At 37.8% G+C, this 26,926-nt stretch overlaps 1 protein-coding gene across 3 annotated transcripts in view; it reads left to right on the forward strand.

Annotated features, from left to right (window-relative positions):
- Positions 1–26,926, forward strand: part of MAP3K20 (mitogen-activated protein kinase kinase kinase 20) — a 210,707-nt gene that overhangs the window by 125,819 nt on the left and 57,962 nt on the right. For all 3 annotated transcript variants that reach the window (XM_053597117.1, XM_053597119.1, XM_053597118.1), the window contains exons 5-10: positions 2,693–2,758; positions 6,623–6,651; positions 6,771–6,908; positions 14,273–14,359; positions 20,027–20,101; positions 25,531–25,637. In XM_053597117.1, coding sequence (XP_053453092.1) covers positions 2,693–2,758; positions 6,623–6,651; positions 6,771–6,908; positions 14,273–14,359; positions 20,027–20,101; positions 25,531–25,637 — 502 coding nt within the window. The remainder of the gene's footprint in view (positions 1–2,692; positions 2,759–6,622; positions 6,652–6,770; positions 6,909–14,272; positions 14,360–20,026; positions 20,102–25,530; positions 25,638–26,926) is intronic.

Raw genomic sequence — 26,926 nt, forward strand, 5'->3', positions numbered from 1 at the left:
AGGAAGGCTTTATTTTTGTTGATTCTGTTTTGAATTCAGTTATGTACTTTTCAGTTTGACTATGATTAAATTGACTGGAGCAGTGATACGTTGAGAAATGAAAGAATGAACATATTCATTTCAAATAAGAGTGATTCATACATTTTGAAATAAGTATTGCTTAACATCATTGCTGTTAAAAGACTATCTCCTCAAAGCAAAAAAGATTTTCTTCTTTCTGGACAGGAAAAGGAGTGGAGGGTGGGCCAGCAAGGATATCTGAAATCGCTACAAGTCAATCAACAACGTGTAAAAGGAACAAGTAAAGCAGATAAACTTCAACCCAGTCTTAAAATGGTCACTGTGGATTCCTTATCTGCACAAAATTCTCCTCCTTAACATCTGTCACATCATTTTAGGAAACCCTAAGCATTAAACCTGACAAAAGTATTTTTCAGACTTCTTAACTATTTGCAGTAAAAATAAGGCAGAATTATAGACGACTCTATAAAAAGAAATTAAATAGAATTTTACGTAATTGTGATTACTGTTTATGTACAGGTAATATTATTTAAGTGTATACTTAAAAATAATTTATGGTACTTATAATAATTTGCTATGAGGGAGAAAAGTGCCTGTTTAAAGCTTTTGTACTAGAATCTTGTCAGCAAGTGTGGAAACTATCTCTGCCACTAAGATTAATTAAATAGATTCTACCTGAAATTTTTTTAATGAATTTGATTCTAGGGCAAAAGAGAGGTAACTGTGAAACTCAGTTATATTAAGATTAGTAAATGCTACCCAGGTTTAGCTATTGAGTTTTTACAGGGTTTTTTTGGGGGGTGGGGGTAGTCTATTTGTTCATTTGTTTTGTTTTTGTTTTTTGAGACAGAGTCTCAAGCTGTTGCCTGGGTAGAGTGCCCTGGCATCATAGCTCACAACAACCTCTAACTCTTGGGCTCAAGCGATTCTCTTGCCTCGGCTCAGTTTTTCTATTTTTAGTAGAGATGGGGTCTCACTGTCGCTCAGTCTGGTCTTGAACTCGTTGAGCTCAAGCTGTCCACTCGCCTCAGCCTCCCAAAGTGCTAGGATTACAGGCATGAGCCACCACGCTCAGGCTGTTTGTTTGTTTTTGAGACAGAGCTTTGTTCTGTTGCCTGGGCTAGAGTGCCATGGCCTTAACCTAGCTCACAGCAACCTCAAATTCCTGGGCTCTAGTGATCCTCCTGCTTTAGCCTCCTGAGGAGCTGGGACTACTGGTGTGTGGCAACAGCTACCACACCTAGCACCCAGCTAATTTTTCTATTTTTCATAGACTCTTCCTAAGGCTGGTCTTGAAGTCCTGAGCTCAAGCGATCCTCCTGCCTCAGCCTCCCAAAGTGCTAGGATTACAGGTGTGAGCCACCTTGCCTGGTCAAATTTTTACAGTTTAAAATATATAGAACTTCATATTAGAAGAGAAATTTTCTTTATCCCAGTTAACATCTTGTTTAAGATCATCTGAATTACTAATACTTGTGTTAACGTGACTCTACAGTAATATCATTATATGGCTAGAGTTTAATTTTTTCCTTATTTTCTTTGTTCTTTCATGATTCTTCCATATATACTAATCAGAATAGTAGAAGAATAAGAGGTTAAAAACTAATCTTTAGTCTGGATACCTGTAGCTCAGTGGTTAGAGTGCTGGCCCCATGCACTAGGGGTGGCAGGTTCAAACCTACCCTGGGCCTGCTTAACAAAAAATAAAACAAACAAACAAAAAAAACCCTAGTCTTTAAAAAACTAAAATATTCTGCATGCTTTAAAAAGCCAAAGCCTCCTTCCTAAATTATTTTCAATGTATAGTTCATTTAACAAAGAAACCTGTCCAACTGCAGGGCTGGAGGTGGGGGGGCTATTTCTTCCATTGTTTAGAAAAGATAACTTGAGAAATAAAGGAAGAGGATGTATTTCAGTAGAAAGTTTTCCTTTTCTTTATTCTAAAGGGGTAGACAATATATAAATACAGAAAGAGTCAAACATTAGTAAGGGGGAAACCATAAAATAATGTCTTTTACGGTGTAATTTTTGATTCAAAATACTAAAACTCTGCAAAGCTTATATATGCCCAGTTTACTGAAGTAAATTTGATTTACACCCTAAATATCATGGAAATAATTTTGGAGTTATGTTTAAATATAGATTATCTCAAAGATTTATCCTTATAAAAAGAGTAAAGTAATTTTATAACTATTGTATATTTTTCTATCTGAAAATCATGTAATTCTTTACCCATTCTAACTAATGAATCCTCCTAATTCTCCCTATCTCTGCCCCACATCCACTCCCCACTCTTGTTGGAATGAATACTGAGAAAATAAATGAACCAAACTGCAACTGGGTAACTGCATCCAAATGAAACTGGAGCAGGGCAGATTTAGAAGGCAGTTGGTAGTAGGAGACCTTAGTCATGGAACACTGCCTCCAGAGGTTACTGTGTATTTTCCTGCAGACTCCAGAAAATCAAGGTGCCCTTTTTAGGTATTGTGAAGAAGCTATTACAGCTTTACACCCAATCAAATCCCAACTTTTAAGAGATTAAAGCACAAATTTTACTCAGCATGATGGAAGAAATTAGTTTCTGCTATGGAATTTCTTGAAAAAATATGGAAGGCAATACTGATGTAATGTTAAAATATTAAAAGACCTTTTTTCCTTCTTGTATGAAAAGGAATGCACTATTTACACATGGAGGCTCCTGTCAAGGTGATTCACAGAGATCTCAAGTCAAGAAACGGTAACATATGTTTTTATTTTACCTATTTTATTACAAATTTCATGCACACGTATATAGAAAAAGAACTCATGCTTTGCATACCTTTTGTAACCTGTTTGACTCACTGCTGATACCATGGAAGTCTTTCCAGTATCACTTAAATATCAAAATTCTCTGTTATTTGAAGAAGCTGTGTAGTATTCTACTGTATGAATATAGCACAAATATGAAGATTTGGATTCTTACATTTTTCTTTGATAAGAAATTTTTTTTTTTTTTTTTTTTTTGTAGAGACAGAGTCTCACTTTATGGCCCTCGGTAGAGTGCCGTGGTGTCACACGGCTCACAGCAACCTCCAACTCCTGGGCTTAAGCGATTCTCTTGCCTCAGCCTCCCGAGTAGCTGGGACTACAGGCGCCCGCCACAATGCCCGGCTATTTTTTGGTTACAATTTGGCCGGAGCTGGGTTTGAACCCACCACCCTCGGTATATGGGGCCAGCGCCTTACTGACTGAGCCACAGGCGCCGCCCTGATAAGAAATTTCATGCTTAATACCTTTAAGCCCAAATTTTTCAACACATCCTCAATTATTTCCCTAAAATCATTTTCTAAGCAAGATTTGCTGGGTCAAAGTGTACAGTCACATGTTTCTACTCTTCTATTTTTAGGTGTTTCTCTGTACTAGCCATTTCCAATTTTGTTCTTGTTAGTTTTGAATTACATGGTGCGAATTGTTTATGTTGGTCGTGCCCTTATTACCGGGATTAGTGCCCAAAATGGGCAGTGCATTTGGGAGTTTGGAAAGTAGAGGTTCTATTTTTCTTCTCTCTCTTCTTCTGTACTTTATGAAGTTAACTTATAATCCTGTATTTTATAATTTGGAGGGTAAGTTGCCTTCAAGTAGGAGTGGTAACAGAATGCTCCAGAATGCTCCTTCTGTTCTGTCACTTCATAGTTACTGGAGAAAGGCAGCTGGGGATACCTTAGCCGTCCAGAGCTAGCTAAGCAAACATCAGAGTTTGCCACTTTTTTTCAAACCTTGCTTTTAATTAGTTGTGTACATGTTTTCTAAGTGGGTCTTCTCAGGGAGGAGGATGAGAACTATTTATATTTAGCAGCTCTTTAGTTCCCTGCAGTTAAAGTGGGTACGGGTGGTGGCACCCATAGCTCAGTTGGCAGGGCGCTGACCACACGCACCAAGGGTGGCGGGTTTGAGCCCAGCCTGGGCCTGCTAAACAACTGCTACCAAAAAAGAGCCGGGCCTTGTGCCGGGTGCCTGTAGTCCAGCTGCTTGGGAGGCTAAGGCAAGAGAATCGCTTGAGCCCAGGAGTTTGAGGTTGCTGTGAGCTGTGATACCACAGCACTCTACCCAGGGTGACAGCGTGAGATTCTGTGTCAAAAAATAAATAAATAAATAAAGTGGGGACATGCTGATAGTGTGATCCTTAGCATGGGTGGTGATGGCAGGTAGTGGAAGGGGGCCAGGGAATGAATGGACCGGGTACCCTTGCTCATACATGCTGCAGGACCTTGAGGTCTGTGTGTACACTGTGGCGGGGGGTGGGAGGTAGCAGGCTGGCACCTGCCACTCATCATAGTCCGGGTTGGACCAATAGATCAGCCCTGCCAGTTGACTCTGGCTTATTGTGCTTCCCTTTTCTAGGTTATCACTTAACCTTTGGCTCTGGCTAGACATAAGTTTCCTGGAACTAGACATTTTTGATATATAATTGGCTAACCCGGAAGTCATTATGTAATAATCTATAATTTAGTAGAAAATATCAGTTTTATGACTTTCTAAATTTTCATTTCCTGCCCAGAATTCCAATTTAAACAAGTTATTTGACTACAGTACATCCTGAATCTTCCGCGTGAGAATGGTTAGCTAAATGATGAGCTTCTCCATGCTATCATTATGAAGAAAGCAGTGGAGGATGTCACCATTTTTTAAAATTGCAATTTGTGGGTGGTTACTTTTATGGGAACACACATACTTTCTTATTGAAAGAATATAGACCTAACTTTTAACAGTTTTTTGGGGGGGGAACGGAGAGGGGACAAGACTGTTTCTTCTTCTATGTTTTATATATATATATGTATTTTTTATAATGGTAGATTTTATTGAGTACTTTTTAATCTTATAATGGGAAAACTGAATGTAATATTAACAATATTTACGTTTCTATTTGTAAAATTTTATAGCTTATTGTTTTTAATATCATGTTTACCCTGAGGCTATTTCTATATATTAGTTCATGCAGCAATTATTTTCTCACCTTATTAAAATCATTATTAGCAGCTAATAAGTATCCCTCCTCTACCATATTTAAGGCACTCTGTGACTTATGAAAGAAACACCAGAAACTTATTTCCAGGGTTTTATCCTTGACCTCATCTCCTCGTATGCTGTTATCCTTACCCCCCATAAATGCCCCATCTACATATTAATAGTCCAAAACAGATCTCAACTTCAAATCTATGTATCTATCTGCTTATTAAACGTACTCACATGGATGTTTTTTATGACCCTTAAATGTATCATGTTTTCAGACTGACCTTTTCATCTTCTTTCAACCTCACATCCTCCAAAAAGTCATTTCTGCATTTCCCTTAGCGAGTGAGTAGCAGTGAGTTGCCCAAGCTAGAAATTAACTGAACAGGAGTTAAGAGTTTGGATTCTCCTGCTTCTCCCCTCATACCCAGCTATTCATCAAGCCTGGTTGGCCCCGGGTCCTAAGTATTTCTTGACTCCGTCCACTTCTCTCCTGTCCTTTTCCCTGTACAGCCCTTGTCCAGGCATCCTGACTCCTCTCGGACCACACGTGCATACATGCGCAGTTGTCTGCTCCCCGCCCGTTCTGTTCTCTGATAGTCTTCCCTCTGCACTATCAGAGAAATGTTTGCTCATTTCTTCCCTCCACTTGGAATTGTCCATTGGTTCTCCATTTCTCACAGGGCTCTCCTTGCCCTGGCCCCTACCTTCCAAAGTCGCCATACCATTTCTTCTCCTGAGTTTTTGCCTTGGCTCTGTCTTCTGCCTGGGAATTTCCTCCCTCAGCCATCCTCTTTCTAGCTGAGTCCTGTGTCTTTCGCGTCCTAATGTAAGGATCATTTCTTTCAGGAAACTTCAGCTGATCTCCCTAGACTTAGATATTCTTGTTCTTTGGTTCTATAGTACTGTCACCATAGGATTTATCTCACTTTGTTTTAGATGTTCATTTAATCTTCTCTCTGATTAGACTGTGAACCCCATGTGAACCGAGACAATACTGGTCTTATCTTCCTGTTCCAAACACAGTGCATAGCCTTACACATAGTAGGTGTTCAGCATATATTTGTGAAATGAATTAATGTATGAATAATTGAATAAATATTGTCTTTGCCTTTAAGAATATTACTCTTCTGGGCAGTGCCTGTGGCTCAAAGGAGTAGGGTGCCGGCCCCATATATCGGAGGTGGCAGGCTCACACCCAGCCCCAGCCAAAAAACTGCAAAAAAAAAAAAAAAAAGAAAGAAAATTACTCTTCATTTGGGAGAGAAAACTATACATACCATAAAGGAATAATGGTAATGACTTCCTCGGTATCACATTGGTAGTCTATTGCTAGAGCCAAGGTAAAAATTTGGTTCTAACAATTACTACTGATTTATGCCTTTTTTATTAGAACTGCATTTGGATAAAACAAGTGTCTTAAAAGCCTTTTCCATTAAGCTTTTGTTTTAATGTCAACAACCTTTTGCAAAATCTTCAGTGCTATAAATAACATTGATTTTTACCTTTTATAATGCCATATTAAAGGCAGAAATATACGTTTCTGATTTCTTTCAGTATTAGATCACACTAATTAAATGATTTTCATAATTTATCTTTTTTTATTTTTTAGTTGTTATAGCTGCTGATGGAGTATTGAAGGTAGGACTGTTTCTTTAATTATTTAAAAAACTTGTTAACCTCAGTTGTAAATTCTTGAGACTGATAGTTTTTTTATCAGCTGAAAAGTAGAAGGTTAACACTGGCTTCTTTTCCCTTAGATCTGCGACTTTGGCGCCTCTCGGTTTCATAACCATACAACACACATGTCCTTGGTCGGAACGTTCCCATGGATGGCTCCGGAAGTTATCCAAAGTCTCCCTGTGTCTGAAACTTGTGACACATATTCCTATGGTGTGGTGAGTTCATTTCTCATATCTTAATTGCTAAAGGAGCTGTAGAAAGCAAACAACCTGCTGTTTGCAGTGGACTACCTGAAACAGTGCAACCAGGAGAACACTTTCTGATATCCAAAATGTTTCCTTTGGTCATTTTTACACTTTTGAGTTATTTTGTCCTGTGTTAAGAAGAAACCAACATCACATCCAAGAAACAAATTAGGTGGAAACTGAAATAATGGTGGCCTCACTTCTCCATGGATAGTGCTTTTTTGCTAGGTGGAGAAATGACTGTAGACTATTTCTATAATTCAGTTGAAATGTGGATCATCTATGAGGACTTCCTTGTCACAGACTGCTCAGTCTAAAGCCACCCATAGATCTGCCAAGTGGGCTCACCTGTTCACTAACCAGTGTACCCTAATTAGTGAATTTCTAAAAGCAGAAAAGAAAATGTACTTAGCCGTTGGCAGATAGCCTTGTCCATGTCTGCTGCACATCATAGAGAGCAGTAGTCACTATCTGAAACATGTATCTAAAGTATCACCTAAGAACAGCAACAGAACGACCCATGAGAATAGACTGATGTGGGGGCAGAGTGCACAGGCACAGAGGCCACAGGACTGAGTCGGGTGAGAAGCAGGAGCTGCTGGAGGAGCGTGTGGAGGGGTCTTTCCTGGGGAGGAAGCTGGGTGGGGGCAGTTCTGTGTGTTGGCTTTTTTTGAGGGTAGGTTTCCCCTACAATGCCTATGTATCCTTTAAAAGTCCAGAATAGTGTTTGGAACTCCTGCCTTCACATCTCATCCCCCAGTTACACTGCCTCTCTGTTTATACTATTACTTCTTAGAAGGACATTTTCATAGTGATTTTAAAAGCAGCAGACTAATTTGGGCCCATTTCACCGTGCCTCTTCCGTGTCCTTGGAGAATGGGGGAAGGGAGCAGCTGATGGCACAGGAGACGGTCTGTGTGGTCGGGCATGCTCCTTTTCTTATATTCACTCTCTGTTTACTGCACTTCATTTCTTAAGTTCTGGGCTTGTTCCAGTTGGCTTGCTCTTTCTAATTCATAATACATCTGATATATACAAAATTAACATAATAGGGTTGAATTTTGTGGCCTTTTCAAAAAAAAAAATCATTTCAAGAATGAAACGTTTGGCCAGGTGACGTGGCTTGCACTCTGGGAGGAGGGTGGATTGCCTGAGCTCAGGAGACCAGCCTGAGCCAGAGTGAGACCTCATCTTTAAAAAAAAAAAGCTGGGTATTGTGGCAGACACCTGTAGTCTCAGCTACTAGGGAGGCTAAGGCAAGAGAATCACTTAAGCCCAAGAGTTTGAGGTTGCTGTGGGCTGTGATACCATGGCACTGTACCAAGGGAGACAAAGTGAGACTCTGTCTCAAAAAAAAAAAAAAAAAAAGAAATGTTTGTAGCTAAAGGCTAGAATTTCAAAGGTTCAAAGACAAGAGTAACATCAGGCTAAATACCTAATTTCCCTTGATTCTGGTTGTTTCTAAGAATGAAGACTGTAAACTATTATGGGTAGTGATTAAATATTCTCATTGAAAGAAGGAAAAAACAAAACCTAAGTTTCCAAGAAGACTATTCAAAAACTGGTCTCTAATGTCTTAATTTATTACATTCTGACATCATAGACTCGTCTCTTGGGTATTTTAAAAATGGGGTATCTGATGCAATTTAAGACTCTTTGTGAGATTTTTTTTCTCTTACGAAGTTATGTTCATTCATTTTTAAGCAACAATTAATTTATTAAGTCAGGCACTATGCTAGACACAACATAGGGTGATTTAAATTTTACTTAGCCAGTTCATTGGGACCAGTGTCTCGTTTTATCCTATAGAACAGGAACCAGCACACTTTTTATATAAAGGATCAGATAGTACATGTAATTATTGGCTTTGGGGGCCATTTACAGTGTCTGTTGCATAATTGTCATTTTTTGTTTGTTTCTTACAACCCTTAAAACATGAAAAAATTTCCTGTTCTGCAGCAGACCCCTCTATGGAACAAAAGGGGTTGGACAGATAAGGACTGAAGCTGAAGAACGTGTCTCAGTTAGTCAGTGTTCCTGCCGACAGTTACAAGCAATTCATTCCTTCCGCACACATGTGTATATGAATGTAGACAATCATATATGTATATGTTGGGCTTATATCTATCTGTTGGCTATAGTTTTCATAGACGGTTGTAATTTCTAAATTGTTTTGTACATCGATGTGAATTAGAAGACTTTTGAGGCTCATTTTTTTGTATGTATAGTGCTTTTACTTTTAAAATTCTTCCTTAGGGCGGCGCCTGTGGTTCAGTGGGCAGCACGCCGGCCCCATATACCAAGGGTAGTGGGTTCAATCTTGGCCCCGGCCAAACTGCAACAAAAAAATAGCTGGGCATTGTGACAGGTGCCTGTAGTCCCAGCTACTCGGGAGGCTGAACCAAGGGAATCACCTAAGCCCAGTAGTTGGAGGTTGCTGTGAGCTGTGTGACGCCACAGCACTCTACCGAGGGTGATAAAATGAAACTCTGTCTCTAAAAAATAAAATAAAATAAAATAAAATTCTTCCTTTATCTTAGAATTTTCCTCTCTCAGAAATGTTTTGTTTGGGTTTTGTTTTTTTTTTTGAGACAGAGTCTCAAGCTGTGGCCCTGAGTAGAGTGCTGTGACATCACAGCTCATAGCAACCTCCAACTCAGGCTCAAGTGATCCTCTTGCCGCAGTGTTTCTATTTTTAGTAGAGACAGGGTCCCACTTTTGCTCAGGCTGGTCTCAAACTTGTGAGCTCAAGTAATCCACCCGCCTTGACTTCCCAGAGTTGCTGAGATTACAGGCGTGAGCCACCCCGCCTGGCCAGAAATGTTTGACCTAAAGATACAACTATGAGTTACACGTGGAATGAACTTTTGGTCTCAATATTATTTCGTTATGAAAACAAACTTAAGGCTGCCACCTTGAAAAACCTCGCAGTTGCCAGGGACTTTGGCGTGAAATGCACCCTCTGCTTTTCCTTAACTGAAAGACAGTCTCAGTGCTATTGGCCAAGCACACACTCCTTTTCACACATGAACTGTAAAAGATGTTAAAAGTTGACGTGTATTTGCAGAGCTTAGGGTCTTTACCTGGATCATTTTAAAATCCCTTTCATCCATTTCACATTGACCCCACTTCTTAAACGTAGTCTGAGTCAGCCTTTCTGGAACTGTATAGTTTCAGCTTATTTTATTAAAACTTTTTTCACTCAAATAACTTTGCACCACTTTTCAGTAGAAGGGCCTAAACATATCCCTTTGTAGTTTAGGCTTTTTATCCCCGCGTTTACTGACCCTGCCTTTGCTTGGTTTGGTTTTATTTGGAGGAGGATTTAACGGATGCTTCACAAATCACCCTATCAAGTAATTTGACTTGCTGAAAAAAACTGGACCACCCACCTCTGGACATCACCAGTGTCACTCTGTATTTATACACCAGATGTTGCTCTTCAGAACTGCTCTGCCCCAGGCACCTGATTTGGAATATCAATTCTACAGTTACCCTAGAGCCTTCCCTTAACTGGTGGAGACACAAATGCTCTTTCAGTGACTATTTTAAACACCTTGTGCTGTTTGACTGTCTAGAAGAGAGTTTGGGCCCAATCATGCAGACAGTCAGACATGCGGGCAACTGTTAGCAGAATTCCATTCAGAAAAGTCTACAGATGCTAATTTAATTATAAACAGGAATTCAGGATTGTATTTAATTCTGACCCCTTCCCATTCTGTTTGTTCTAAATAAACACCATTAGTGAAAGAAAAAAATATGCAGCATGCTTTGCAGAGCCATTGTGTTTAAATGATCAGTTTTTTTAAAAATGAAGAACAGCTGTCTATGTTCAAAGTAGATATTACATAAAAGAGCAAGAAAGTACAGTTTTTAAGGTTAGGGCCATGTTAGTTTTAGAAATTTGCAGTCCATAAACTTTGAAAATGATACCTGTCTAGGAAAGCAGGGTGGTTAATTAGAATTTTTGATGTCTTTTGAAAAATAGTCTAGTAACTAGGACTCATTTGTAAGTTGGAGCTTCCGTTTCCATAAAACATCCCTTAGTTCATGAAGAGTCTATTCTGTTAGTTGAAACCTCCCCCCATTCACAGCAGTCATACACAGAGGAGCCATTTTAAAAAGTTGTCATTTTTGAAATCTACCCCCAAAATGCAATATATTTTTATTTTTCTGTATTTTCAGACTTGCTATAAGAATTTAACATAATACTCTCAAAAGTACCAGCCCCCAAACCCCCAGCTTGATAAACCTGTGCTGCTGCCTAACAAATGAAAGACTCACTAGCCTTGTGCTGCCTTAAAATAAATGGGCTGCAAATGCCAGAAATGGATCTTGTGATCCTTGCTTCTAAGCTGGTGATCTCTGCCAGGCAGGCAATTGTTTCTCTTTCCATTTTTTAATAAAGGAGATTTTCCTACCCCCTCGTGATAACTTCTCCTGAAGAACTTAACCAGGCCTTTTTAGTATGTTATCCCCCCAAAAGGAAGGACTTAAGGAAAGTAAAAATCATTGAAAGAACAAGCCTTCTGCAAAGACAAGGCCTAGCCACTCAGTGGAAACAATTCTTTTCTAATGACATTGCACAAAGGATTACCTTCTTAAAAGCTTCTCCACCAAAGCCAGCCTTGGAAACAGAGAGGCTTAAGAGACAGCATCACGGCCTCGCCTTCTGCGAGCCCTGCTCCAGAACACACCAGGCTCAGGTAATGGCTTTCTATTGTTTGTGAAAGAAAAGGCAGGAAAAGTACACAGCCTCATCCAAGTTTCAATTCTATAAACTGAAAACAGAAATTTCCCTTGTGAACAGTTTTAAGTGTGAGGATGTCTCAATATAAAATGAGTGGGAAAATGTTTTTAAGATCATTTTATAGATCACAATGACATTGCCCCGCGTCCTCATAACTGGTATTTTGGGGCATAGTGTAATGTACTTTTAGACCTCCAAGTGACTTCCTCAACATAGTTACTTTTTTGTGCCAAATGTCATTTTGTTTAGCATAGAGAAAGCTTTGCTCCTCTCTCATACCTTACTTTTTAATACTTTCCCAGACCTGGAGAATTAATAACAGGAAATCACGAGATGTGCTGATACTGGAATTAAACTGAAGACCTCCCTGGGGCTTCGGGACACAGCAGTTACTAACACCATCCCAGACGGTTTTTCATGCTTCGCATGACTCCCTTAGCTCTAGCAGCTCTTCCCAGGCACAGAAGGGATAAAATGAAACTGTCTTTATTTTTTTCAGGTTTACAACTCAAATGTTAACCTGAGTCATATTAGATTTTGGATATTTTCCAGCAGAACAAAAAAATGACATAAATATTTTTCTGGTTACTTTGGGAATGACCCAAACTCTTGGTTTTGCAATGTTGCAATGTACCTCATAGAATCCAGTCAGAGTGTGTGTGTGTGTGTGTGTGTACATGGGCACACACATTGTGTTATGCATACGGGTCCAACTAGGAAAGGAGGTACACGGCTGCTCATCTGAATGTTTTGGTGTCTGCAGCACTTGATTTATTTGAGGCTGCTGCCCCGTTCCCTTCTCCTTAGTTATGCCAAATCCACTAATCCACTTGCACTTCCGATCCTTGCCCCTCCCAGCCTTGCGCTGTGGAGTGGCGGTTGCAGCACCTTGAGAGGCTTCCTTTCCTGGTCAGCCCCGGGCTTCCCCACTCCCTCCCTGCCCGGGAGGTGTGGTGGGGTGCTTGTATATCTACACTGACTCTCCCTCGGCCTTGACTTTCAGTATTCACTATAGTTGTCCCCTTCGGGGATGCCCTTACTTTTCCCAATCACTTATGTAACTCAAATAGAATTATTCAGTAGCTCTTCTAAAGAAGTACCTTACACACTTGATTAAAAGCCCAAAGAGGCTTCAGTGAACTTTTTTTTTCTCCTACTTTAGCAGCATCTGCCAATTTCCCTGATTTTCCTACTAATTATCTTCATATTAGCCAGAATTCATTTAACATGTATGGCTCGAGTAAGACTGAGCCCTGGCATAAAGGTTTGAACAGTTTGCTTGAATAGAGTCCATGTCCCCCATCTACGTTCTTATTTAGAAATGGGCTTTTGTTTTTAGAACAAGGCGAATCTAAATCTGAACTGCTCAGTCTCTTCCCGCTTCTGCCAGCGTTCCGTACCTAGGATATGGCATGTCTCTTTCTCTCTAGTCTTGCCACTTTCCCTTCGTAGAATTATAATACATGGGGTTAAGAGCATAGGGTCAGACAGCATGTTCATATTCTGGCGCTGCCACTTGGTAACTGAATGTCTTTGAGCAAGTTTGCTTAACTTTCTTAAACTCTAGTTTTCTCACCCGTAAAATGAGGATACTGTCTATTCACTAAGATTGATATCAATCATGATCACATATGTAAAGAATACCTGAACATAATAGGCTCTCAATAAACGGGAGTGGTGGTTAGTAGGATGATTATTATTGATAAAATTAGAATTATTTTTGCACTTTTCAGAATATTAGTAGACTTAAATTTTTGAAGTCCATTTGTATAAACAGAGAAAGTTTAACAGAGTGTTCAAATCTCCTTTATTCAGGTTTTTGAAAAACCCCAAATCTAGCACCAATTTCCTTCCTTTAGGCCTTCCAGTCCACATTTATTAACCATACTGACTTTAAGACTTGGCACAGTGATGAACACAAACGTAAATTCACATATGCCAATCAGCTTATATGTGTATAAAATGTTTATTACATTTTAGAATGTAGTATAATAAATTTTGTTATAGGTAGATGAAAATGGATCCCTCAGATGGACTCCTTTTGAGGAAGATTTCTCCAAAACAAAAATCTAAATGTTACAGTTTTGCAAGTACCTACCGTTATGGGGTAGATGGGTTACACTAGTAATTTGGGATTCTTTTATTTTATGAGACCATTATTGAACCTTTAAAAATATTGTCGAATCCCCAGTTATTATCTTATAGGGATATTATTATCTTAAAAGATTTAGAGTAGAAAGAGTTATACCTAACAAAATAGAAAATGTAATTTGTGAAAATACATGAAAATTATACTAATTTATGAGATTAAATTAAATCACTCGGGCCTATTGGTTTTATAAAATTTTAAGTCTGGCTATAGATGTCCTAATTTCTAAACCAGGTATTTTCTTTATGAAAAAGAACATAAAAAGTATATAATATGTGGAAGAAGTCCTGTGTATGAATATATATGTTTTGCCCAAGTTTCTACAGATGGAGTTGGTAGTATCTGGTAATTGGATACAATTAAATGTTAAAGTTTCAGTAATGCACCAAAAATATAAAGTACAAGAATAAAAATTCCATTTTCTTTTTGTTCCAGGTTCTCTGGGAGATGCTAACAAGGGAGGTCCCCTTTAAAGGTTTGGAAGGATTACAAGTAGCTTGGCTTGTAGTGGAAAAAAACGAGGTAAGACTACATTTCTCCATTCAGGTACATAGATCAGAAAACAGTATTGGGGTTTTGCAAAAGACTTTTTCATCTTCTTCAAATTGAAAGTAAGTTCACGCTTATGGAAAGATTAGCAGTAGGAGCTAACACAAAGGGTCAAAGTGATGTTATTCCTCATGAATGGACCCTTTACATCTAATTGTTGCAGCTTCACGTCGTGATGCTGTAGATCAAAAATTGTACAAGTACTGTACTAGTTTCTCAGTCTCAATTGTAAAACCTAGGGGTTTGTTCTTAGTGATGAAAGAAGCCATTGCGTCCAAGGTAGGGGAACAGTTTAACTCCATCTCCTGCGTTTAGGACATCTTTTTTACTGGCCGGGAGTTGATATATCTGTAAGAGACCTTCAGCTACTTCAACTTACCTCTCCCAGCAGGAGTCACTATAGTACAAGAAACTGTCGCTTAGATGAGAATTTCAAAAATAAAAGAAGAAAAAATAGTTTCAAAAAAGGGAAAAATTACAGTTTTGCCACCTACGTTGAACACTACATTGAAGATGAGCTCCTCACTGGAATTGGCGAGGCAGTGGCATAACTGCTCGCCTCTTCATGCAGAGCCTTTCCATTTCAAAAGAACTTCAGTGGTGTAAACACCGTTTGTGCTGTGTCCCCAGCCTCGCTTCTCTTCTTCCCACAAATTGAGGCTTTCAGTTAGTTGGACCTATGAGCCTACATCAGAGGACATGGCACATTCATATCAAAGAGAGCAACTACATTTTGAAAGGTTTAAAATTGTGACTGAAATGCACAGCCATGGAAATTCTCAGCCTAGGGATGAAGCATCCGAGAGCAAGGTATTAGGAGAACTTAGATCGGGTAGTGGAAGCGTGCAGTCTTCTTTGCAATGCAAGACCACTTTATTTTACAAAACAACTTCATTTCCAAATCTTATCTGTACCCTCCATAAAGGGTATGAGCGCAATCTTAGAGTAAAAAAATGTGCAAAACAAAAAGAATATATAAAGATATGCTCTTTTTAATGCCCTAAAAGAATTAGATTGATCTGTGCCTCATATGCGTGCAGGAACAAGCCAGATTAATCAAAAAGCTGCTATTGACTGGGAGAAACCAAGTTTCCATCTTTTAGATCACATAATCTGGCATACTTTGTAATTTGTCCTCCTGATTTGTTGGAGCGGATGAAATGTTGATGATAGCTGAACTGGATGGGAACGAGCTGCCAATTTAAGGAAAGAAAGGGGGTTATGTGCAAGAATCTGCACTGTTCGTTGTTTCACAGATGTCTTTTGATTAAGTGTAATAGTAATTCCTAGTGTGCTAGTAAATAAGATCTCACACACAGCATAACTGATCCTTTCTTAATATGAGAACCCACTTGTTTCTGTTGCGGTTTTTTTTTTTTGTTTTTTTTTTTTTACCAGTGAGAAGATTAGACATCTTGTTCTGGGTTTACAAATGAAAGTGAAGAGAATTATTGACCTTGTGTTGACTCAAGAGCAGAACATTCAGTGTAATCTTTTTTCTCTACACTGTTCAGAGATACACTAGGAGAAAGTTGGTTTTTGTTTTTTTAAAGCTAACTAGACCCTCCAAAGATGTATAAGACAGAATAATATTTTTAAATCATAATCCATCTAAAGGGTGGCAAGATAGATATAGAGCTACAGCATTCTTTTAAATATTGAAGTATCTGTCAAGGATTTTTAAAGCTGAAAAAAAAAATTAATTCAGAAGCCGCCTGGATAGTTGATTTGAGGGTTGGGAATCAGCCGTGAACAACCTTCAGAATCTCTTCAGCATTGTATACAAAGGAAGCACGTTCTCTCCAGAAATCCCATCCAGTAAAGTTTACTGTTTTATTCATGGTATCCTGATGATCAGCTAATAACTAATGAAGACAACTCCATACTGTTCATACTGTATTTATTGAACATAATATTAAGTTGAAAGAAATCCACATAGTTTAATAAATCTTCTCAACTTGCTAATGAGCTGAAGTAACATAGACTATTACAAGGGTATTTATTTGCTACTCTTATTCTGTACAGAATTTGTCAAAAATATGAAAATGAAGTTTAAATGCAAATTTCAGTGTCCTTATTCAAGAAGGTGTCTTCATTTTCACCTCACACGTGTAGGCACTCATTTCCAAAGTAATTTGTTGGCATAGCATGAAGATAATTCCCAAGGATTTAATTTCATAACAAAATTTACACTATCCTTTTAACTTTTAGTTATTTAATTTTATTTTTAATGTTTGAATACCTTAGGTTATTCGGTTAAAAAGAGAACATCCTGTTTTTAACAAGCTTTGTTTTAATTGATGTGTTTATAAACTTTCAAGGATATGTTTTAAATGTGATCTAGTCGCCCTATTAATGTGTATATATATATATATATCCAAATATTAGGGTTGACTTTTCTTTTTATTTGAAATACAGATTTACAAGAATTAGCAAAAATACTACAAAGAATTCTGTGTACCCTTCACCTAGCTTCCCTCATTCGTGACATCTTACATATCTGTAATATACTGTTAACATCAGGGAATTAAGATCGGTGCCTTACTAGGCAAGACTTTATTCAGTTTTACCATTTAGGGTTGCTTTTTCCATCTGTAGGAAAATCAATATTTTCTGAAAATTATATGTGAAGATCATTGCTTCTAAAGCTTTACTAATGAAATAAGGCCTTTAAGCAAGTATTTCTCTAGCATTAAATCCTATTAAAACTAAATTTATAAAGCACTAAATACAGTGTAAATAATGAACCTTTACCAAAGGCATGAAATTAAGAGGGCATTACTAATAAATTTTTAAAATGTACCATATGAATATTTTCTTTTGTCACTTCCATAGAACTCAATCAGTAGTCATTCAAAACGTTCTGGTAGCATAAATCTATTTATGTAAATACTGATATTTTTATACAAATGTGTTTTCTTCCAAGTAGCAAAACTATTTGATTGACATAGAAATCTTCATAAAACATAATCTATTGCTCTTGACTATATTTCAGAAAAAGATAAAAATTTGACAAAAAAAATTTTATATCTTATGCAGAAAATGGTACCAAAATGAATATGGTCTTGGCCATGCATAGTGGCTCACGCCTATAATCCTAATACTCTGGGAGGCTAAGGCAGGAAGATCACTGGAGCTCAGGAGTTGGAGACCAGCCTGAGTAAGAGTGAGAGCCCATCTCTGCTAAAAGTAGAAAAATTAGATGGGGGTCATAGAGGCCACCTGTCGTCCCAGCTACTTAAGGAGGCTGAGGCAGGAAGGCCACCTGAACCAAGGAGTTTGAGGTTGTTCTGAGTTATGACGCCATGGCACTCTAGCCTGGGCAACAGAGTGAAACTCTCTCAAGAAAAAAACAATGAATATGGTTTTTACAAAATGTCATGCCTGATCTAATGTTTGGGAGATATTTTAATTTTAAACTTTTATTTTAAGATATTTAAGTTTTAAGTAGTGTTGCAAACCTGGTGCTAAGATCTGGTTATTTCAAAATGTTTTAATGCATTAGGAATGCCCACAGTTATGTAATCAAGACTTAAATACTTTGGATTCTATTTTAAAGTACTTTTTAATGCACCAATATAATCCATTACATGAAGTGTCTGAGTCCAGATTTAACTGATATTTGACGATGTCAGAATATTTAAAAAATTGTGTCTCCTTGTATAATATCTCAGATGTGGTATCTAAACAGTTTTTCAGTAAAAGAAAAGATGACAGACATGATCAACATTTATATCCAGCCAGTTTACATTTCGGCTATTGGCAAAATGTTGAAGCAAAGTTGTATTGAAAAATGTTACCCTTTACAACACTTACTATTTTTAGTTACACATGGAATACATTCAGTTGCATAATCATAATTATAGTCTGTTTTATTAGTTCAGACTTCTTGATCATTTTATATTTAAAAAAGTAAACACAGGTGGCGCCTGTGGCTCAAAGGAGTAGGGCGCCGGCCCTATATGCCGAAAGTGGCGGGTTCAAACCCAGCCCTGGCCAAAAAATGCAAAAAAAAAAAAAAAAACAAAAACTTGTTTTCTTAAAAAATAAATAAAAATAAAAAAGTAAACACCTGAATTTTCTTTTGACCTTTATCAAAAGATCTGCAGTTCATATTACAGTAAAATAATACCATGTAGTACAGAGTAATACATCTTGTTCTATTCCGTGAAATCACAAGACTAGAAGTTAGAAGTACTTTGTGTAGCCTTTCATTGGGAGCGAGTTGTTTGGTTTTTAACTTTATGTTGTTTTGATTTTAAGATTTTATCTGTAAATCCAAATATAGATTTTCGGTTTTCTTGCCAAGACAATTATTTTTCTCATCTTACATGTAGCCTCCCTAAGCCCAACAAAGTTCAGTTTTAAGTTTTTTATTTGCAAAACTTCTTTGGCAGACAGTACTGTGGAATAAATCTTCATACTTCTTAGTACAGCAGTTCTCCACTGCATCACACTCAGTGCTCTTTATAACGACTCTGTGTTAACACGCCCCACTCCCTGAAATGAAGTTCACAGGCAACATAAATGCATCTGTGCATGTATTTTAAGTCAATATAATGCTCCACCCATAATATAGAAGAGAAATAAATGAAATATGTATTGCAATGTACAAATTGAGGGTGACCACACTAAAGGAGATGACGGAGCAAGTTTAGGTGCCTACTCCCATGGATGAGTAAAATTCAGAAGCTAGAAATGTACCTGCGAGTATTAAGGACTCTAGTACCAGGAGCAGCACTGTTACCAAGTGACATTTTTCAAAAATCTTGACAGCTGTGAATAATGCAAAAATCAGTCTGCTTTTGATTTACTTGGTAGTTGCATTCTCGGAAAGTTCAGTGTATTCTGTAACTGTTCAAAAAATACTTTGTGTTTATTTGTAAATGAAAGGTTCAGGCCCAGAAAATTATAAACCTCATTGCTTGCTTTGCACATGGGACATTTGAAGTTTGGTAGGATATAAGAGAATCCTTGATTACATAGGACGTTATAGTACATTGTGCAATGTCTAGCATTCCTGACCTGCTCCCCGTAAATGCCGGTTGAGACTCTGTAGTCTCTAAAACAAACAAAATTGCTTTTGCAGATAGAGGCTTACATGTTTCTGGGAACCACCCCTGTAGACTATTGGAACAGGACTGGTCCTCACCTTGTAATTTGTGTTGTATTGGGTGCTTCTTGTATATGCATTGTCTCGGGGATCTTCTGTGCTGAAGATGTTTTCAGAGTTGTACACCAGCTGCCAAAGCTAAACTGGTGTCCTGGATACCTGGCCTGTTTGCAGATACTGTAAGTTGCCTATGGAAGTACCTTGACGTGCAGATTTAGGGTTAGTGTGTAAGTTCCAACTTGCCCCTCCTGTACTGTAGCTTCTTTTAGACTTGACTTTATGTTTTGTGGCAGATGTTGTGCTGAACCTCTATCCACTACATTTCCTCTTTGGAGAAAAATTATAAGTCTTTAGAGATTAGGTATTACAAATCTAAATATATATGTCATATATTAATCAATGGAAACTTTAAATTTCGTGTCTTCTTTATGCTCTTAAATTAACTTTTATGACCTTTCAAATAGTATTTGCTTGCTTTAATGAATAAATCACTATGTGTTATTTTGTTTTCTATCTCTCTATTACAGAGATTAACCATTCCAAGCAGTTGCCCCAGAAGTTTTGCTGAATTGTTACATCAGTGTTGGGAAGCTGATGCCAAGGTATATGCATGTTTTGTTGTTGTTGAGAATTCTGAATTTCACTTTGGCTTTGAGTTTTCAAAACTTGGGGTAATAGGCTCGGTGCCCATAGCACAGTGGTTACAGGGCCAGACACATACACCGAGGCTGGCAGGTTCGAACCCGGCCTGGGCCAGCTAAACAACAATGACAACTGCAACCAAAAAACAGCGGGGCGTTATGGCGGGCACCTGTAGTCCTAGCTACTTGGGAGGCTGAGGCAAGAGAATCGCTTAAGCCCAAGAGTTTGAGATTGCTGTGAGCTGTGATACCACGACAGTCTACCGAGAGTGACATAGTGAGATTCTGTCTCAAAAAAAAAGAGAAAAACTTGGGGTAATGAAATCTGTTTATGAAACAAAGCTGGATTGATGTTCCTAGGAGCCCTAGATTCACTGTTAAGGTTTTCCATTGATATCTGCTTGTCTTGATCCCTAGAGACTCATTAACTCTTTCTTACACTCGTCTTTGGCATTCCTGACTCAGTAAAAATAATTTTATTCTTTTTTTTTTTTTTTTTATTGTTGGGGATTCATTGAGGGTACAATAAGCCAGGTTACCCTGATTGCAAATGTTAGGTAAAGTCCCTCTTGCAATCATAATAACTATTGCACATTTATGTTATAAAATGCCTAAACCCTAATACTTATAGTATGCCAGGTACTGTTCCAAGCACTTTATGAATATTAATTCATTCGTTCCTCAGAATATCTCTATGAAGTAGGTAACCGAGGCCCATAGAGGATAAATAACAGTCTCAAGGCCACACAGCTGAGCCAATAAGTGGTAGGGCTGGACATGAACCCGGGCAGCTTGGCACAAGTCCCTGCTCTTAGCCACACCATATTGCCTTTCTAACCAAGAGCAGGCAGAAGTAGCACTTCTGGAGAACCTTGGTGTGTGCTCCCTTTCCAGTTTCCATGATGCTTTTGAGCTATCACAATAGAGTTGGAGAAATTTCAAGACGTGGGGTGGTACCTGTGGCTCCCTGGGTAGGGTGCTGGGCCCACATACCGAAGGTGGCAGGTTCAAACCCGGCCTCGGCCCCGGCCAAACTGCAACAAAAAAATAGCCGAGTGTTGTGGCGGGTGCCTGTAGTCCCAGCTACTTGGGAGGCTGAGGCAAGAGAATCGACTAAGCCCAGGAGTTGGAGGTTGCTGTGAGCTGTGACGCCACAGCACTCTACCAAGGGCAATAAAGTGAAACTCTGTCTCTAAAAAAAAAAAAATAAAAATAAAGGAAATGAGTTTTAAAAAAAAAAAAAAAGAAATTTCAAGATGTAGACTTTCATGTGGTTATCACATCTGAGCATGAATGGCCCATTTCCTTTCCCTGCAAAGATCATTTTTAAAAAAGACTCTTGCATACAGACGGAAACATTTACAGATAAAATGATAGACTGGTCTTGGATTCACTTCAAGATACAGTGAAGGGACAATGGTATAGATTAAACAAGACTGGCCTTGATGATATTTAAAGCTGACAGATAAGTACGCAGAGGTTCATTATATTGTTCTCTTTACTTTTGTGTTTGTTTGGAATTTTCCATAATATGAAGTTAAAAAATGAAAGATCCTCACAGAGTGAACATGAGACTAAAAGAGGAATTGCACTCAAAAAAGGAAAAAGAATTTTATGGTTCAGATTTGTCTAGTTTTTCATGGAAAAAGAAGTAGTACAGCTTACCTTTTAAATGGAGACCTACAAAAGAAGTCTTAAAGACTAGAATTTCTTTCTTACTCTAAACCAAATTAAATCCAGTCCAACCCCAGAGAACAATATTGACGACAACATACAGTCTTTTATTCTACATCTTTCTTTACTGGGAATAACTCAGAAACAGTTCATGAGTGTGGGCACTGTTAGTGAAAACCAGAATTCTTCGTACGTAACGTTTCCCAGCACATTTATCTGTGCTGATTGTGAGGTGTAATCAAGCAGCCAACAGGGCGGCAAGTGCGGGAGTCGGGGCTCCGCGTGATCCAGCTCGGCTCTGCACAGAAGAGTTTGGTGCAGGTCTCCCTCGCTGTGGGCACTTGGCCTTTGCCCTGATAACCAGCAACCTCAATCCTTGCTCTCATTCCTATTCTTCAAACTTTCTTCACCCTTTTTAAAAGTAGAGTTCAATGTTTACTTAATATTATTTTCATTAAAGAATTTAACATTTTTAACTGTTAATATTTTTATTTAGGATTGTGATTCTTTCTACTAGTATTCTGTGACAAAGCTGTATGAGTTTTGAATGATCTGCCGTATCCCTGTTTAGGCCCTATTGTCTAAAGTATGTGATTTTACAGAATGCGGGGATTTTTTTAAGCATTAAGAGAAATGCTGGCACTTGTAACTAATCCAGTAGAAATTATAAGCAAGTATTTTCCAGCTTGCATTAAAATTTATTTTATACAGTGAAAATGGTATCTTGCTGCCCTTTCTACCCGTTATGTGTTCATGGTACTATGTAAGTGATTTCGGTGTATTTTTCTCTCTGATATTTAAATAGAAGTTTGGCCCAAAAGTATTTGCATTGATCTGGATTATTGCAATTATGTCCCTACAATTGTAATTATATTTCAGGCAAAGCAGCTTTTGTATTTCTTTATTAGAAACTCAATATTACATTAATTAACATTTCAAGAATATATATGTATGGTACATTGATCAAATGATAGTGTAATTTCTTACACAACAAGGACACTAAGCCTAGTGTTGAAGCCATGAAGTTGGCACGTCTTTATCATGTAGTAGACTAACCTACTTCTTTAGGACCAAAGGAATCTTGTGTTTCAGACATGTGAGGTATAAAAAAAGTTTAAGATTGATTTTATTTTCTAAATTCAAGACTTTTTTTTCCCTGATACAACAACTCCATATCCCTTGTATTTGAGTTGATTGAACATTTGGCGGCAGCCCACATTTCCAGCTCTGGCTGCTAATCTGCTCTAGATACACTTTATGCACCTTCATTCCCTGAACATGCTCTCTTTGTTCTTTCCTTTGCCCCCGTGAATACTTCTTTATCATCAAGGCTTTCCTGGTTATTCTTTTATCCCAGCCCGGGCTTAGTACTCCTTTTCCTAAACCACAGTCTGGCCTTACCTTGTACTGTTACGTTTTTAAAATGTCTTTTCTTTCTAAATGGATTGCAAGCTCTACAAGAGATAGAGCTAGTTTGTACGTGTGTCTCCCTGTTGTCCTTTACATCTGCTTATAAAGTATATGCCCAATTTTGTTGTTGCCTGATGTAGCCAGACCCCCAGGTAAATATCCTACAAGAGGCACATTTTATGTAGCAATTCAACCAGAAGTCGTTACCTGTCCTGTAGTTGTAGTAGAACAGTAATTGGCTAAACTATTTTGTTTCTGTTTTTTCAGTCCTTAGACTTTAGAGGATTAACACCTGGATTAAAATAAGTCGGCTCGCCAATAGAACTGTTATTCTTTTGCAGTGAGAATGGGGAGATGTATAGAACAGAAAGCTGGTAGTAGGGAAAGGTCAGGTCATTCTAGTGGCTTACCTCAGGTACTCAAAATATTTAAAGAGAAGAAAAGAAAGGTGGATGTTGGTTCAAGTTCTAAAATGACATTTCTAAATAAGGGAAAATAATAGTTAAAGCTAAGAGTTTGATAGGAAGTAATTCTTCCTCTTACATAAGAAAACATGTTGAAGAGGTTAAGAGTAGAATCCTTGGTTCTGCAACTTGCTTCCTATGTGATGCTAGGCCGTTATTACCTTTCTAAGGCTAGTTATCTTCACTATATAATGAAGATAACAGATAAGGAAATATACATAGAGATGCTTAATAAATGGCCCTGATTGTGATTTTTTACTATTATGTTTTAAATAAGCAAAGTCTGTATAATACCTAAGAATCGAAACCCCTTCAGAGAAACTTATATAAGATCCCAGGCCAATTGTTGTATTATAACCAGAATATACATAAAATATTATTGCCACAAAATTCTATGTTGTTGTTGCTTTTTAAATGTTCACTTTGATCATTTCTATCCAGTGTACTCTAACTATAAAATTAAGATTTTTTTTCTAGAGTGCTTTTCATCCAGTTACAAAAGAATTGCATGTTATTTCAAGAAATGATTAAAGGTAGTGAAAAGATAATATTCTTTAAATATTTAATTGATTAAATGTAGTGAAAAATAATATTCTTTAAAAGTTCATTAGCTCCTTCTGTTGCTTTTTCTTGCAAAATGAAAAATTCTTTAATTATTGTGTAGTTCTGGTGCAAACAATTAAAACATTTTTCCTTTAAGCCTGACACATTGTGGGAGAAACTAGGATGAGAAGAAAGTTAAAGAAGGTGATATTTTTTTAAGCTTCCTACTGAAGGAATTTTCCTCTTTGCTTATTTTAAGGCTTAATGTACATCAGTAACATTTAGCTACTTCCAGTCTCTTAAAATGCACACGTGTGTGTCCATGCCCTTGAAAGAGAACAGTGATGACAGACCCAGTATGGATCCCAGTTTCACATTTCTGAGAAATTGCTTTTCTTGATCATATACAAAGCACTGAAGGCCTGAGAGCAAGCTACCTACACATTGTTCCTGTATTTGTGCTGCTAAATTAAAACGCGTGTTTTAATTGCTGCAGCTATAATTTGTTCAGAAATGGTATAATTATGAGGTGTGATGAAGGAGAATGTGCAATCATCCTTTTTATTATCTTTCTCCCTTTTTGTTTTAACCTTTTGTCTCACCCTTGGCTAGAGAGCCTAAAGGCACGGACTTAGGAAATACCCTTAACCACTGCTCATTTCTAGTGAACAGCAGCTGATGGTGTCCCGACACTAACACCACTCATAACATGAAGTAAATATCGAGAGCAGTGAAGTTATGATGGCTTTAAAATTGGGGGATTTCTTTGTCTAACCAACTTATCTGGGAAATTTTGTTAGTTTCAGTAGATTGAGAGGTAGATTTTTTTTTTCCCCATAACATTGTGTTATAAAAATTTTCAACCATACAGAAAAGTTGAAAGAATTTTACAGTCAACACTAGCATACTCACCACACAGACTGTCGTTAACTTACACAGCTTTATCACACAGGTAGATTCGAAGAGGACTTTTTCCTTTTAGAAGTTCTTAATCATAACTAAAAGAGATTATTAATATTCTCTTGACCCAGACTCACTTATTATTCTCATCTTAGGCCACGTGGTAAAAAAACAATGTCTGAGTCTGTTATCTTTGTGAATAATTAATTGAAAATAAAGAATACGTTTCTCTAAACCTAAGTAGCCTGATGGTTGAATGACTAAGTCAGGACACTGTATCGTGGGTTTTTTTGTTATGGTGGATTGAGCGTATCACTATGCTTGTGGATATGTCCATTTTCTCTTAAAGATCTCCTGTCTGAAGTTCCAACAAGTGATGACTTATTTTCTGTTCTTCAGAAACGGCCGTCATTCAAGCAAATCATTTCAATTCTGGAGTCTATGTCAAATGACACGAACCTTCCTGACCAGTGTAACTCATTCCTGCACAACAAGGCCGAGTGGAGGTGGGTAGCCCCAAGGCAGAGCTACATCTGCCCTCTGGCTGTGAGAGTCCAGGACTGGTCTCCGTGAACAAGAGAACTGAATTCCTTGAGGACAGTCCTGATTTCTAAGCACAGCTTAGGAAAAAACGTTTTTAAAAAAGATTTTAGAGATATAATATGTCCTTTGTTTCATAGCAGAAAAAAAAAAAAAGAATGTTTTTTAAGCCTTTTTAGATGTCTAAGTATTTGGAAAGAATATTGAAATCCTATCATCTGAGACAAAAGATGGTTACCAAACACTTCTCTATAGATACTCTTTGTTAGGAAGCTTTGGCCTCTATTCAGTAAGAAATAAGAATGCTGTTTGCCTTAAAATTTTCGGAGTATGGTATCTGCTTGTGCAGTGGTTCTCAACCTTCCTAATGCCGCAATGTATTTTCATTGTTAAATAGGGGTTGCAACCCACATGTTGAGTACTGGGAGACTATAAAAACACTTTTAGAAGAAAACTTTGGATATTAAAAATCCTATTTAAATTTATTAAGTGTAAAACAAACTTAGTAATGAGAGAATTGAATTGTATAAGTGGAAAAGTAAGCCCAGGATGAAACATTTTAGCCAGGTCACCTGCTACATGAGTATAAATAGCATGTTTGGGAGCTGACATTATTCCTGTCCTGACTCAGCAGAGATTGTAAATAACTTCATCTCTGCTCCCGAGAGCCATGGCAGTAACGTGACGCCTTACGCCATCTGCTGATGCCAAATGGATACTGCATGCACTTTGAAAATTAACAGAGTTGTTTACTTCTGTTATTAGACATTTCTCTGGGTTTTCTTTTTGATTGGTATTTTATAATAACCGGATTTATTTTCATTCCTTTGAAACATCTCTATCTAGGGCTAGTGAGTTAAATGAATTTTTATTTAAGGATACAAAAACACTCTAAGCTGGAGTCTAGGTATGAGAGACTTTTTGCTTAACAAAACATGTAAATAATATTAGTTTCTTATAGTGAATATTATAGTGCACATCTACTCAGATAACACCCCTTTAAAATCCATGTGCGACTTCCCATTATTCCTAAGACAGAGACCAAAATACTTCTGCAGACTTCTGTACTCTGGCCTCACCAGCCTCATCTTAAGAACATCATTCTGACCCTTAATTTCTGTTTTTCAATTCCTCAATACATGCATATTTCTCCGTTACTCAGGGTCTTTGCAAATGTGATTTCTTTTCTTTAAAACTTATCCCATTTCAGCTGCACACCACCCACACCCCACCTTAGCTGCTATTTGCTATTCAG

Source organism: Nycticebus coucang, chromosome 7 (assembly GCF_027406575.1).
Source record: "Nycticebus coucang isolate mNycCou1 chromosome 7, mNycCou1.pri, whole genome shotgun sequence".
In the NCBI taxonomy this organism is placed as follows: domain Eukaryota; kingdom Metazoa; phylum Chordata; class Mammalia; order Primates; family Lorisidae; genus Nycticebus; species Nycticebus coucang.